Source organism: Rhinolophus hipposideros, assembly GCF_964194185.1.
Source record: "Rhinolophus hipposideros genome assembly, chromosome: 10".
Classification (NCBI taxonomy): Eukaryota; Metazoa; Chordata; class Mammalia; order Chiroptera; family Rhinolophidae; genus Rhinolophus; species Rhinolophus hipposideros.
Window position 1 is genome coordinate 12,955,266 of NC_138056.1, and position 13,680 is coordinate 12,968,945.

The 13,680-nt window shown below is 49.7% G+C and overlaps 1 protein-coding gene across 6 annotated transcripts; it reads left to right on the forward strand.

Moving 5' to 3' along the window:
* The first annotated feature begins 212 nt into the window (after window positions 1-212).
* Window positions 213-12,411, forward strand: RAPSN (receptor associated protein of the synapse). Of its 6 annotated transcripts, none has more exons than XM_081064875.1 (8): window positions 213-779; window positions 1,351-1,689; window positions 5,887-6,045; window positions 6,560-6,658; window positions 6,736-6,858; window positions 7,379-7,432; window positions 8,379-8,578; window positions 9,094-12,411. In XM_081064875.1, the coding sequence occupies exons 1-8, from the start codon at window positions 588-590 to the stop codon at window positions 9,164-9,166; spliced, it is 1,239 nt and encodes a 412-aa protein (XP_080921001.1). In that variant the 5' UTR covers window positions 213-587; the 3' UTR covers window positions 9,167-12,411. The 6 variants fall into 6 exon arrangements, with proteins under 6 accessions (XP_080921001.1, XP_080920999.1, XP_080921000.1 ...); XM_081064873.1 differs by having other exon boundaries at window positions 372-779; window positions 9,076-9,398; XM_081064874.1 differs by having other exon boundaries at window positions 372-779; window positions 1,366-1,689; window positions 9,076-9,398.
* Window positions 12,412-13,680: the final 1,269 nt, after the last annotated feature.

The following is a 13,680-nucleotide window of genomic DNA, read 5'->3' on the forward strand; positions in this document are numbered from 1 at the left end:
TACATGGGTACATGACCTCGGTGCCCAGGGAAATCATAGGAACAAAACCTGGGGGAGGGTAGATGTGGGGGTGGGGGAGGGAGAGGCAGGCTGGGTGCTGCCCCCGCTTGCTTGACACCTGTGTGCCCAGCCTCACCCCTGCTTCCTCCCAGCTTTCATCCCACCCCTTGCAGGGAACTCCTTGGCAAGGCTGCGGGACGGCCTGCCCTGCCAGGAGGGTCAGGGCCAGTGTCAGAGGTGCCGAAGAGACACCCAAGGAGGTGCCCAGAGGGCAGGGTGCCTGCATCCCTGGGAAGCCACCTCCCAGCTTAGGGGGTGGGTACGGCAGAGGCCCGCGTGACCTTGAGGCTGACATTCCTCAGCGGCCACGTGACCCCAACTGGCAGGGACAGCTGCAGACAGGGGCCGAACTAGCTTTGTTCCCAGGGTGGCACCCGCTCTCCATCAGGCCCTGCTCAGCTTCTGCCCAGCACTGCTTTCCTTCCCGGGTCTCAGTGGGTAGCTGGCACTGTGGGTCCCCTGCCATGAGTGCCTAAAGGCACAGAGCCACCAGCGTCTGAACGTGTGGGGCGCAGGGCTCTGGGAAAATGGGGCAGGACCAGACGAAGCAGCAGATCGAGAAAGGGCTCCAGCTATACCAGTCTAACCAGACAGAGAAGGCTCTGCAGGTGTGGATGAAGGTGCTGGAGAAGAGCTCGGACCTCGTGGGGCGCTTTCGCGTGCTGGGCTGCCTGGTCACGGCCCACTCGGAGATGGGCCGCTACAAGGAGATGCTGAAGGTGGGAGCGCCCAGCGCTGACGTGGGAGGGCGAGGCCCTGGGAGCGCTAGATTTCTCCCAGGCTTCCCGGCCCCCTTTCTGCCTCCTCAGGCTCCCCTGTGTCCCATGAGCTAGTGGCCCGGGACTGAGGCTCTGAATCCAAGGACCTGAGTCTTAGATGCTGGGTCTTGCTTCTGACATGGGCCTGTGGCCTTGAATTTCAGTGTCTTGAGACTCAGACTGAGGTTCTCAGCCTCAGGGTTTGGGGATTTTGAGTCTAGGTCTCGGCGAGTCTAGGTTCCAGCCTTCCTGTTTGGGGTTCTGAGTCTGCTGTAGGTTTGAGACTGGGGGCGGGGTTGTGTGTGCAGAGTGTCGGCGGGGCCTAGTGGAGACTGCAGATGGGAAAGGTGAAAGCTCTGGGTTTGAGCTGGGGAGGTAGAGGCTCCAGGGCTGAAGCTTCTAGTCTATGGCTGAGGCTAGAAGCTCTGGATTGGAAGCTTTGGGGTGTGAGGCTTGGCGGGGTGGACGGAGGCTCGGGTCCGAGGCTCGGAGTCCAGGCTGACAGCCCCCTGCCCACCGCCCCCATGGGCAGTTTGCCGTGGTGCAGATCGACACTGCCCGGGAGCTGGAGGATGCTGACTTCCTCCTGGAGGGCTACCTGAACCTGGCCCGCAGCAACGAGAAGCTGTGTGAGTTTCACAAGACCATCTCCTACTGCAAGACCTGCCTCGGCCTGCCTGGCACCAGGGCGGGCGCCCAGCTTGGAGGCCAGGTGAGCGTGAGCATGGGCAATGCCTTCCTGGGCCTCAGCCTCTTCCAGAAGGCCCTGGAGAGCTTCGAGAAGGCCCTGCGCTATGCCCACAACAACGATGACGCCATGCTGGAGTGCCGCGTCTGCTGCAGCCTGGGCAGCTTCTATGCCCAGGTCAAGGTGAGTCCTGGCCCAGGTAGAGGGTGATGGTGGACTCCGCCTCCCTGAGAGCCTCCTGAGAGCCAGGTTCCCGGTCTTGTTACCCCATTTAGGCCCTCAGGGACGAGGCGGATGAGTCTGGGAGGGAACCCTTACCCAGGAAGGTCAAGGCTGGGTCGGAAAGGGCAGAACCAGAATTTAAACTTTGATCTGTCTGACTTCCTGGGGGCGTGGGAGGCTCCTGTGCGAGGACAGCCCATGAACCCGCACTGCCTCGTGCTGGCCGTGTGATCGTGGACACGTCCCCTCTGCTCTCAGAACCTTGGTACGTGTATCTGTAGAACAGGGGAGGGAATATGACCCACTGTACAGCATGGTTGTAAGGATTCATCCGTCACATATTTACTGAGCATTGAGTATGTCCCAGGCACTGTCTTAACTTTCACTAAAACAACAGCAAAGTCCCCGCCTCATGGAGTTTGCCTTCTAGGTGGGGGAGAAAGACGATGAACACAGTGAGTTGTAGAGCAGGCCCGACTGTGCTCAGGAGAAAGGCAAGCAGGGGGAGGGGGTGGGAAATGCTGAGGAGGGCTGTTGCAGTTTCAAATGGGGAGGAGGAGAGGGGGGTTGGAAGGGCTCATTGAGGTGATGTCTGATACTTTGAAGGAGATGAGAGGGGGAGCCATGCAGAAATCTGTCAAAAGAGTGAAAAAGAGGGAAGAGCTAAGGCAAAGCTCTGCCTGGGGGAGCATGCCTGGTGTGTTCCAGGAAGGATGGAGGCCAGCATGGCTGCAGCAGGCGTGTGAGAAGGAGGTAGGAGGTGGTGGGGTCAGAGAGGTAAGGATGAGGGGAGAAGGCAGATTGTGAACAATTGGATGGGGCCAATGGCTACAGGCTTCTGGTCCTGAGCACCTATTCCCCTGCCCCTAGGCATCCAGGCTGCACTTGGCCTGTGGCGGTTGTTAATGCCTGGCGCATAGTAGACGCATAGTACATGTGGGGGTAAATGAGTGTGTAGATGCTGATGGGTCAGAGGTGGGTGTGAGGAAATGAGAGTCATCCAGGATGACACTGAGGATTTTGTTTTCAGCAACTAGACGGACAGGGAAAGCCATTCAGTAAGATGCGATAGGATTAGAGAGGAATAGGGGTATTTTCAAACCTTTTTTATTATGAAGAAAATTAACCACTTAGGAAAGTAGAGAGAATCATGTAATGAATCTCCATCTACCCACCATTTAGATTGAATAATCATTAATATTTTGCCATAGCTGATTTACATATCTTAAAATCTTAAACCGAAGTGTGGTGATCCAGCATTGTAGGCATGGTGATATTTTACCCCGAAGGAGTTTAGCTGCGTCTCTGGGACCTGGGGGAAGAGGACATTTGCTTATAGAAGAACACTTTCTTCCATAATCACAATACTATTATCACACACATTACAATGAACAACCATCTCTTACATTTCTCTACTTATCCTGAAAACAGAATGAGTTTTCTCTTTTGAATTGAAACACAAACAAGAGCCACACATTGCAGTGGTTCTCATGACTTCTCAGTCCCTTTCGGTAGAAAATTCCTCCCCTCCCCTTTTATTGTCCCTGATTTATTGAAGAAGCCTTGCAGAATGTTCCATCTCATTGTCTCATTGCTTCCTCAAGGAGTCATGTAAGTTGTTGCTTTAAGTCTTTACTTCCTTTGAACTAGGAACTTATATAATGACTTGGTTAGGGTTAGGTCACAAGTTTTTGGTAAGAATATTCTATGAGTGATGCTGTGTTCTCCATGTTATAGCTTAGCGGTGGCTGAGGGAGTGACAACCTGATCCCTCCGTTTTAGGGTTTGCGTTTTTCCTTTCATGACCAGCAGGTTAACTTGTGGGGTGACACTTTGGGACCCTGTGAATATTCGGTTGTGCAGTTACATTTTCCAGAATGGTTTTAGTTAGCCTCTAGTATTGATGTTTTGTTGCCTGGATCAATTCTTCTATTTCAACTCTAATGAAATGGCCATTTCCAAGTTCTATTATTCTTGCTATACAATTATTAGCTGGGATTTTTCTATACAAAAGAACTTCCCTTCATTAGCTGGGGCTAATTGATTACTCTGAAGTAGCAGAATAAATACTTTTTCCCTTTCCTTTAATGACCACTTTTCAGAATAAGGAGTCGATATAATAGCTGCCTTCTGTGGTCACACTTACTGGTTTATTTTGCCTCCTCTTTTTGGAGTATCTTTATGAAATCATGGACTTTTTTATTTATTCAGTATCCTTTAGTCAATTGCCATCATTGTTCTTTTTGATGCTCAGATTATCTTAACTTCAGTCAGTGGGATTCTCTTCAGTGCGACTCCTGTGTCCTTCGGACAAGATTCAGTCTTTGAAAGCGTTGTATTTTCTGCCACAATAAACTGACCTGGGCTCATTTTGTATATTGCATGCCCCAGACCTGGAATTGGCCATTTCTCCAGGTTCTTCTTACTAGGAAATGGTATTTAAAGACGAAATGTAGGCTCTCGGGGCATTCATTGCTACTGTGTTGTTGTTGCTTCTAATTCTTTTCAGTTGCCAGGACAACTGAAGTTTATACTGATATTTCCAATTCAAATCAAACGTTTCAGGATTTTCCTTAGTTCATTGAAAACTTGATTCTCTTTTCTCTTAGACTGAAAATTTTGGTTTCTAACAACATAATTAAATATTTATTTTAGCCTACAAAATACATAAGATACGTTTAAAAGACAACAGTATTCAAAAAAAAAAAAAACCACCCCCAAAAAAGACACCTGAAGGAAGTTTAAGATTTCTTAGTGATCTTTTGTCTTTATAATACATCCCATTATGGATTAACATCTGCCATGGGTCAAGTATATGTACTAAGGTCATTTGAAGCAATTTTTTTTCTGTGTGGTTATATTAATATACTATAACGTAACATACTACAATACAATAATATATTGCATTATATTATGTATAACATTATTTTATATATTATATGTAACAGTACCTTATAACATAATTCTATTATAATATAGAATAATTTTAATTATCATAATTGCAATAATATCATGATACGCAGTTAGGGTCATTTATTTCTATTTTCTATTTTTAGGGTTTTTAAATTTTTAATTTAATTTTTTTGAAACCGTAGAACATTTGCATGGCTTCAAATTAAAAAGAACATAACAAAATTTGTTAGGAAACAAGGTTTTATTGAGATTATTGAGAGTTCTCTTTTGGTCATATTAACTCAGAGATCCTTGTTAGAGATCCAGTGAAAGATCAAATAGGTTTTCTATAAGAAAGAACAGGGAACCAGGGCTGTAGCTGAAGGGGACATGAGGTCAAAATAAGACTGTTTGACTTTGATTTTTGTTTTTATGTTTTAAATAAGATGAGAAATGCTGATGGGAATGAATCAGTAGAAAGAGACAGGGACAACTGAGCTGCCCAGAGCCCCAAGGAGGGGCTCACACTGAGAGGAGCGGGGAGCCCTCCTCCACAGTAGCAGGAGGGAAGCAGAGGGCGGATCTGATGGAATTTCATGGATGAGCTGGACAATGGAGCTCCTCTCTGATTTTCTTCTGTTTTCCCAGTGGAGTGTGAGGCGAGGTCATCAGCTCATAATGGGCAGGTAGAAAGGGGGTTTGGAGGCTTGAGGAGAAAGAAGGGATGAGAGAATGATTTCACTGCCGCAGTGTGTTTGTCCTGATGTTCCTCTGAGCCAGCTGCTCTGGTAATCAGTCACGGGGCCTGCAGGGAGCAGCTGCTGCTGGGTCCCGGAGGCGAACTCAAGTGGGGCTTGGTATCCCTCCCACCGCCACCCTTTCGTGTGTCTCTGAAGCTGAGAGGCCCAACTGGCACTGCGTGAGAAGAGAAGCCAACCGTATTTTCTTGCCTTCTCATTCATTTATTCATTCAACAAATATTTATTGTGCAGCTACTAAGTGCCAAAAAACTGAGCCATGGGATATTACCAAACATCCGCAAAACAGATGAAACCCCTTCTTTGGTGGAACCTACATCTTCACACTGGCTGTTTCCTCTGCCTAGATCACTCTTTCCCTGGATCCTAGAATGAATGAATGAACACCCGGTGGGGCCTATGGGCCCCTGGCTGGTGGAGAATCCAGGACCTGGAACCCTGGACTGAGGGGCAGCTCCTGTCATCAGTGTGCCCCCTCCCATCCCGGCCCCCCCCTGTGTCCCTGCAGGACTATGAGAAAGCCCTGTTCTTCCCCTGCAAGGCCGCAGAGCTTGTCAACGACTACGGCAAGGGCTGGAGCCTCAAGTACCGGGCCATGAGCCAGTACCACATGGCGGTGGCATATCGTCTGCTGGGCCACCTGGGTAGTGCCATGGAGTGTTGTGAGGTGGGGCCGCAGGGAAGGGGACAAGTGGGGGTGTGGGCCAGGGTCTGGGACCCACAGCAGGGCCTCCTTCCAAATCAGCCCAATGAGGCCTCAAGGCTTGTCCCTGATCCAGCCTTTCTATAGCTGAGCCCCTGAAGTGTGCATGTTTCTCCTGCCCTAAACCTCACTCCCTTCCAGTACATTCTCAGGGAGGGGGCTTCCCTCTGCCCACCATCACACACCCTCTAGAGGCACTTTAAGTAGTCAGTTCCATGGACCTGTGTTCAACTTTGCCACTTATTAGCCAGGTGACATCGATGGAGTCACTTCTGCTTTCTGAGCCTCAGTTTGTACTTTGCTGGGTGCTGTGAGGTCTCACTGGTTCGGTGCATGGGGTCTGAGCACCGTGATGGGTGTATTGGGCTCTGAAGATGTTGGTGATCCCTGGGCTGCCCGTCAGAGGGGCCCACTGGGTGGGGGCGCCCCAGTGGTGGACGGCAGATGAGCAGGCCTGAGTGACAGGCCTCCCTCACAGGAGTCTATGAAGATCGCACTGCAGCATGGGGACCGGCCACTACAGGCACTCTGCCTGCTCTGCTTTGCTGACATCCACCGGAGCCGTGGGGACCTGGAGGTGAGGTTACCAGGATGTGGGGTGGGGAGTGAGGTATCCTGGCCCAGCCTGACCCCACCCCCCATCTGGCTGTGCAGACAGCCTTTCCCAGGTACGATTCTGCCATGAGCATCATGACAGAGATTGGAAACCGTCTGGGGCAGGTGCAGGTGCTGCTGGGCGTGGCCAAATGCTGGGTGGCCAGGAAGGCGCTGGACAAGGTGAGGTCGGGCCCAGTCCTGCAGCCCCCAGCTCTCCCCACTGCTCCCATTTGGGGCCAGTAGGTCAGCCAACAATCTGTGAGTCTATCTGGTCCTGGCAGGACTCTTTCAGACACTTTGTCTACCATCAGCCCTCGCCCCGATCCCTTGAGGCTAAGACATTCCAAGCCACTTTCCAGGCTCAGAGAAGGCCCATGACTTGCCCAGTCACACAGCTGGTTAAGGGGAAGAGCTGGGGTTTGAACTCAGGATGCTTTAACCCCTTGCCATGATTTCACAACACCCTTCAGGACAGAAATATTCTTCTCCTCTGTATCTGAGTATACTGAGGCAGGAGGTAACTTGCCCACACAGGTCTTATGACTGCACCCCAGTCTCTTCCTGCTCCCTCCACACATAGGGCAGCTGCCCAGCTCTGTCACCCTCCCCATGTCCACCTCTCCCTACCCCTTCCTATCCTATGAGCCAAGGCCTCTGTCAGACAGCTCTGCCCACAACCCTGGCCTGTGCTCCCCTTCAGGCTCTGGATGTCATCGAGAGAGCGCAGGACCTGGCTGAGGAGGTGGGAAACAAGGTCAGACCTGCTTCTGTCTCCTGAGTCTGGAATCAAGAGCCCAAGGTGGGATCTTGGGTGGGTAGGGGGGCCCCCCTGAGCCCCCTCATGCCCTGAGCCCTGCCTGATCTCCAGGAGTTGCCCCAAGCCACCCCAAGACCCAAGCTGTTTCTCTCCTACCCAGAAAGTGCTTCAAAGGGCAGGGCAAGAATTCTGTAGCTCAGAGGATATCAGAATTCCTCAGAGGCTTCTGGATGGCCATTAAAACTCACAACAGTGGCCTTTATTCACTGAGATATGGGCACCACAGGTATGGCTTCCAGTCCTCACTGTCTCCCTGCAAGGTAGGCACAATGGGCCCCATTTTACAGATGAGGAAAGCGAGGCTCAAGGGCCCACTACTTGGTCCCTGGCCTCTCTTAACTCCAAAGGCATATGGCCTCTCTACATTTGATAATTGTATCCAAACCTTTAAATGTTGAAAATAGGCTCAATGTTTCTCAAAGTCTCCTAGAAGATGTGCATTTCTCTGGGATCGGGTATACAATCCAACTGAAATGCCAAATATATGTGACTTTGGCTGGATTATAGCCACTCAGGTTTACCCCAGTATCTTGGGCTGATCAGAAAAGCCTACGAACTGTTGTGTATATTTAATTAACAAAAACAGGAAAGCAAATTAATTATGGAGTCAATGCAGCAGGTTCTAGGGGTGAGGAAAACTGACCTCACCCATCCCCTCATTCTGCATGAGGGAAAACCAAGGCCCAGAGAGGGCAGGATGTTTTTCCTAAATCTACCAGTAAGGTAGGAATTCAGCCAACACTGGACCCCATGTGAACTGACTGCCTGGTGACCCAATGGGGACAGCTTCATGGGCTGGACAAGGAGGGAAGCGGGGTGGCTGCTCAGCAACACTGACCTGGCCTCGTCCTTTCTGCCCGCTCTCCGGTCCCTGCTGGCCCAGCTGAGCCAACTGAAGCTGCACTGTCTGAGTGAGAGCATATGCCGCAGCAAGGGGCTGCAACGGGAACTGCGAGCCCACGTCGTGCGCTTCCACGAGTGCGTGGAGGAGACCGAGTTGTACTGTGGCCTGTGCGGGGAGTCCATAGGCGAGAGGAACAGCCGGCTGCAGGCCCTGCCCTGCTCCCACATCTTCCACCTCCGGTGAGGGCTCTGGCCGGCAGGGGCAGGGGTACGCAGGCCTCTGTGTGTGCTCTAGGGCTTAATCACAGTTGCAGTAATAACAGCGGACACTTACATAGTGCTTTCTGCTTCCCAAGCATGTCTGAAGAGCTTCCCAGGTATTAATTCATTGAATCCTCCTGGCAGCCCCATAAGGTCCCGTTCTTACTATTATTCTCCCCGAAGAGAATTCAGAGACACCTTTGAAAGGTGACAGGATTCAGACCTCAGGGCCAGACCTGCCTCAGGGCTGTGGCAGGTATAGGCTTCCGTCCCCACTTACTGATGCCCAGCCGCTTGCTCTCCCCTCTCCCCACCCCCTCTCCTCCCATCCAGGCAGAGAGGGAGAGACAAGCAGTATTGCTGGCAGGAGCCTGGGGCTGTCCCCTTCCCTTGACACCTTCCCAGCCCCTACAGAGGGGAGGGGAGGAGAGAGAGGCTGGGCCCAGGGTGGAAAGACAGGCTCATTGAGTGGACAGAGCCCTTTGCCTCCCAAGGTGCCTGCAGAACAATGGGACACGGAACTGCCCCAACTGCCACCGCTCGTCCATGAAGCCTGGCTTTGTGTGACTCTGTTAACAATCTTGGGGTTTCACCTCACCTCCCCCGCTCCTTCTCCATCATCACACTGGAGATCCCTGACCGGCCATGTCTTGGATGCTGTTTATTCCTGGGGCAGCTGCCAGGGCCTCCTGGGGCCTCCACCAGGGCCTGAGTCCACTGCTGCTCCTTAAGGCCCAGCTGCCCTCCCCTTCCTCTTTGTACTTGGCTCTTTATAGAAAAATAAACCGTTTGTACCTGGTCCCAGCGATTCTGACTTCCCTGCCCTAGCGAGGTCTGAGGGGCTGGGGATGCGTGGGCATGAGGCCTTCCCTGGAAGCTTCCTCAGGCACAGCACCCCTCCCAACATGTGGGTGCGTGCCTCCAGCTGCTCTTCCAGGTTCTTGGGATGCCAGTGAGACTGAGATAAAGATCCCTGGCAGTAGGGAGCTGCTGACATGCAGGACGCAACAAACAGTAAATGTAATCAAGCAACATAGACCGTCTGATAGAAAGATGTTACGGACTAAACTGTGTCCCCCAGAGTTCATAGGTTGAAGCCCTAAGCCCCAATATGACTGTAATAACAGATAGGGCCTCTAAGGAATAAATTAAGGTTATATGAGGTCGTAAGGATGGGGCTGTAATCCGTTAGACTAGTGTCCTTATAAGAAGAGGAAGAGACCCCAGGGAGCTTTCTCCCCACCACCCCCAACCCATGCTGCACAGAGAAAAGATGGTGTGGAGGACACAGTAAGAAGGCAGCCATCTGTAAGCCAGGAAGACAGCCTTCACCAGAAACCGAATTTTCTGACACTTTGATCTTGGACTTCCCAGCCACCAGAACTGTGAGGAAATACATTTCTCTTGCTTAAGCCATCCATTCTCTGGTATTTTGTTATGGCAAAACTAATGGCAAAAACTAGTGGACGAATACAAAAGTGGCAAGTGCTTTGGAACAGTAAAGAATAGAGCAGCCTGCCTCCTCCTCTTGTTCATTGCCTTCCCTTCTCTTCAGTCCCAAAACCATTAGGTGTGACAGAGCAAGGCAGGCATCCATGTGGAGGGGTGGCCAGGTGTGGGGACTGGGAACCCGAGCAGTGTGAGGAGGTGTCTGCACAGGGGAAGCCCCCCCTGTGGGAGGAACCCGCATAGAGTCTGCATAGGGGTGACCACACTTATAGGTGGCTCAGGCTGGAGTGTCAGAGCCCAAGTACGGTGAGACAGGAGCTCCCGCGAGGGCAAGGCCTGGTGCTGGGTGTAGGAGCCAAGCCAGGAGAGGAGGACATCAATGCAGATGGGTGGTCTGGGAGTGGAGCCCGAGGACAGTGTCTGTGCACAGGGCGGCCTGTTGTGTCAGAGCCAAAGCTGGGTGATGAGGACACCCTGGAGGAGGAAGGCCTAGCATGGGGAACTGGCGCCTGAGCAAAGTGAGGAGGTGACACCATGGTGGTGGTGGAGTGTGGCCCAGTGCAGAGCACCAAGTGGGGTAAAGAAGGGCAGCCTGGCTTAGGTTGTTGGGGCCTAAGCAGGGTAAGGAGGCAGCCAAGTTGAGGAAGGTCAGGTATGAGATGTCTGAGCTTGAGTAGCAGGAACAGGACCTGCATGTGGGGCATTAGAACCAAGAGAGTGTGAAGAGGGACCTGTGCATGGAAGGGAGTGGCAATGAGAAATTGGTTACATAGGGGGACTGAGCAAATAAGTAGCTATATATTAGTGCGAACCAGGTCACTACTGAAGAAGAGCGTTACAAGAAAAGAAAACCAGAAGGGACCCTGTGGTGTTGAATTGGAACTGTAGGGGTCAGTGTGAATTCATGGATTTCAAAATAGTTGTGTGTGTGTGTGTGTGTGTGTGTGTGTGTGTGTGTGTGTGTACGTGCTGGCCCAGGAGCAGTGACATGCCAGTAGCAATGAGTGCATCTAACACCCAGATATTGGCTTCTAAATACCATGTTCCAGTAAAAGGAATCAAGCTTCTTTGCGGAAGTGACTGATTCTAGGCCTGGACCAGGGAAGGTATAAGATGAACCTGGAAGATCTTGGGTCAGACAGCCAAGAAAGCCGAAAGAATGATGAGGATAATTCAAAAGGACACACGAGCCAGCTTGAGTGGACTCCCCCTGACCCACTAGTAATGCTCGTCTTAGCTCAGGCTGCCATACCACAGGACTATCAACTGGTTGGCTTAAACGACTGAAATTTATTTTCTCACAGTTCTGGAGGCTGGAAGTGCAAGATCAAGGTGCAGGCAAGGCAGGTATCAGAGGGCTCTCTCCTTGGGTTACAGATAACCACCTTCTCACTGTGTCCTCACATGACCTTTTCACTATGCTTGTGAGTGGAGAGAGATTTCTCTCTCTCCCTCTTCTTATAAGCCCCTAATCCTATCATGAGGGCCCCACCTTCATGACCTAATCTAATCCTAATTACCTCCCATCTCCAAGTACCATTACACTGGGGGTTAGGGCTTCAATATATAAATTTTTGGGGGACACAAACATTTAGTCCATAGCAATAACACCAACAGATTTTATTGGATGAAACAAAACTCTATACTGATATAAATAAATACATCAATAAATGAAAATTTTGATAAAGAATGGGATATTTACATATTTCCAAAGTACTTCCACACAAAATACTTATTAATTTCAAAAAAAGAGTGACGTCTCAGTGGAGAACGCTGGCAGACACCAGATGAATCAAGTGAGAAAGATTAATATCTCCAGTAATGGGACAAAATGAAATCAGGTGCTATCTAAATTAATGTAGTGAGAAACTCAGGATGTCTTCTGTGATATTCCTTCCAAAGATGAACCACCCAAATGTAAAATCATGAAGAACACCAAATAAACACAATTTAGAAATATTCTACAAAGTAACTGCAATCTTTAAAAGTGTCAAGGTCCTGAAGCCAAGAAAAGACTGCGGAACTATTCCAGATTGAAAGAGACTTAAGCACCACAACTAAATACAATACTCCATTCTGGTCTTGATTCTGGACTGGATCCTTTTGCTGTAAAGGACATTACTGGGACAATTGGTGAAACATGAATGGGGTCGGAGGATTAGGTGGTAGAAACATCGATGTTAACTTCCTGATATTGAAGGTTGTGTGGTAGTTAAGTAGGCCAATGACCTTGATTGTAGGAAAGTCCCACCAAAGTATACAAGGTGATGTGGTAGCCAGTCAGCAGTATACTCTCAGCTGGTACAAGGAGAAACATTATTTACACTGTATTTTCAACTTTTCTCTAATTTTAGGTTTTTTTCAAAATAAAATATGTAATTTAAAAAAAAAAAAAAAGAGTAGTGAAAGGATCAGGAGCCTGGGGAAGGGCTGGGGCAGGGAGCAGCAGGCTGCAGCATTAACAGGTTGTACGGGTGGGCCTGGATGAGAAGGAGGCATTTGAGTCAAGAATTGAAGGAGGTGAGGAGATGAACCAAGCAAATGTCCTGGTAAGAGCATTCCAGGAAAAGGGAAGAAAGTGCTAGATTGGTGCAGGCTTGGTTTGGTCCTGGAGCAGCAGGAGGCCTGTGGCTGTGAGTGGGGGCGGAAGGGAGGTGGAGTCAGATCCCGGTGCAATTCAAAGGGGAGTGGGAACACCCAGGGCCCTGGGGGCCATTGCAAGGACTCTGACTCGGCGTGAGAAGGCAGCTGCTGCAGGGGTTTGAGTAGAGGAGTGACATGATCTCACCAGGTTTTAAAAGAATTCCTTTGGTTGCTGTGTTGAAAACAGACTACATCAGACAACTGGCCTGGGTGCTTCAAAAATGTCAATGTCATCAAAGACCAAAAAAGGACGGGGGAACTGCTCTATATTAAAGGAGGCTAAAGGGATATGGCAACTGAATGCTGTGTGATCCTCTACCTGCTACTGAATTTTTTTAAGGCTGTAAGGGATGTTTTCAGGATAATTGAAGAAAATTTAATATGGACTCTATTAGATATTATTGTATCAACATTCAACTCAATTCCTTAGGTATGACAGTGTATTAGACTATAATGTATTATAGTTACATATAAGAATGTCTTTATCCTTAGAAGACATAAGCTGAAATATTTAGAGGTGAAGTGTCATGATGTCTGCGAGGACGGAAAAGGGGCTACAGGTTAAACCTGACAAGCTCAGGAGACTGAAAATAACCACATAAAATGGCGTGAGCATAAAAAATTTCATAACTAAGTGGGCCATGGTGGGAAGTCATATCTTTAGCCAAAAGCTTCCTTCATAAAGTTAATCTGTGCCATTACGTGGGCCTTTCTATTGTCTTTCTGCACCTAAAATGACATCCTTGGAATGTCAGTAATCCCTTTTTCTGGACCAGAGCAGGAAAGTACAGAACCCCTCATTATTATTCTTGTCCCTTGATTAACATCTCTGTGTGAACTATTAACTATCCTGTACCCACCTATGTGAAAGAAGTACCTGTCTCTCCAATTGCTTTTATCCAATCCCAGAGATTCCACCCCCTTTGCTTTCTCCCACCCCCCTTAATCTATCACCAGTGGATTTCATGTAACCTTTCTCCTTTGGTTCT

Coding starts and splice junctions, on each gene's coding strand:
- RAPSN (XM_081064873.1), top strand. CDS start 588: ATGGGGCAGGACCAGACGAAGCAGCAGATCGAGAAAGGGCTCCAGCTA. Junction 1,690..5,886: donor GCTTCTATGCCCAGGTCAAG/GTGAGTCCTGGC, acceptor GTGTCCCTGCAG/GACTATGAGAAAGCCCTGTT. Junction 6,659..6,735: donor GGAGCCGTGGGGACCTGGAG/GTGAGGTTACCA, acceptor CTGGCTGTGCAG/ACAGCCTTTCCCAGGTACGA.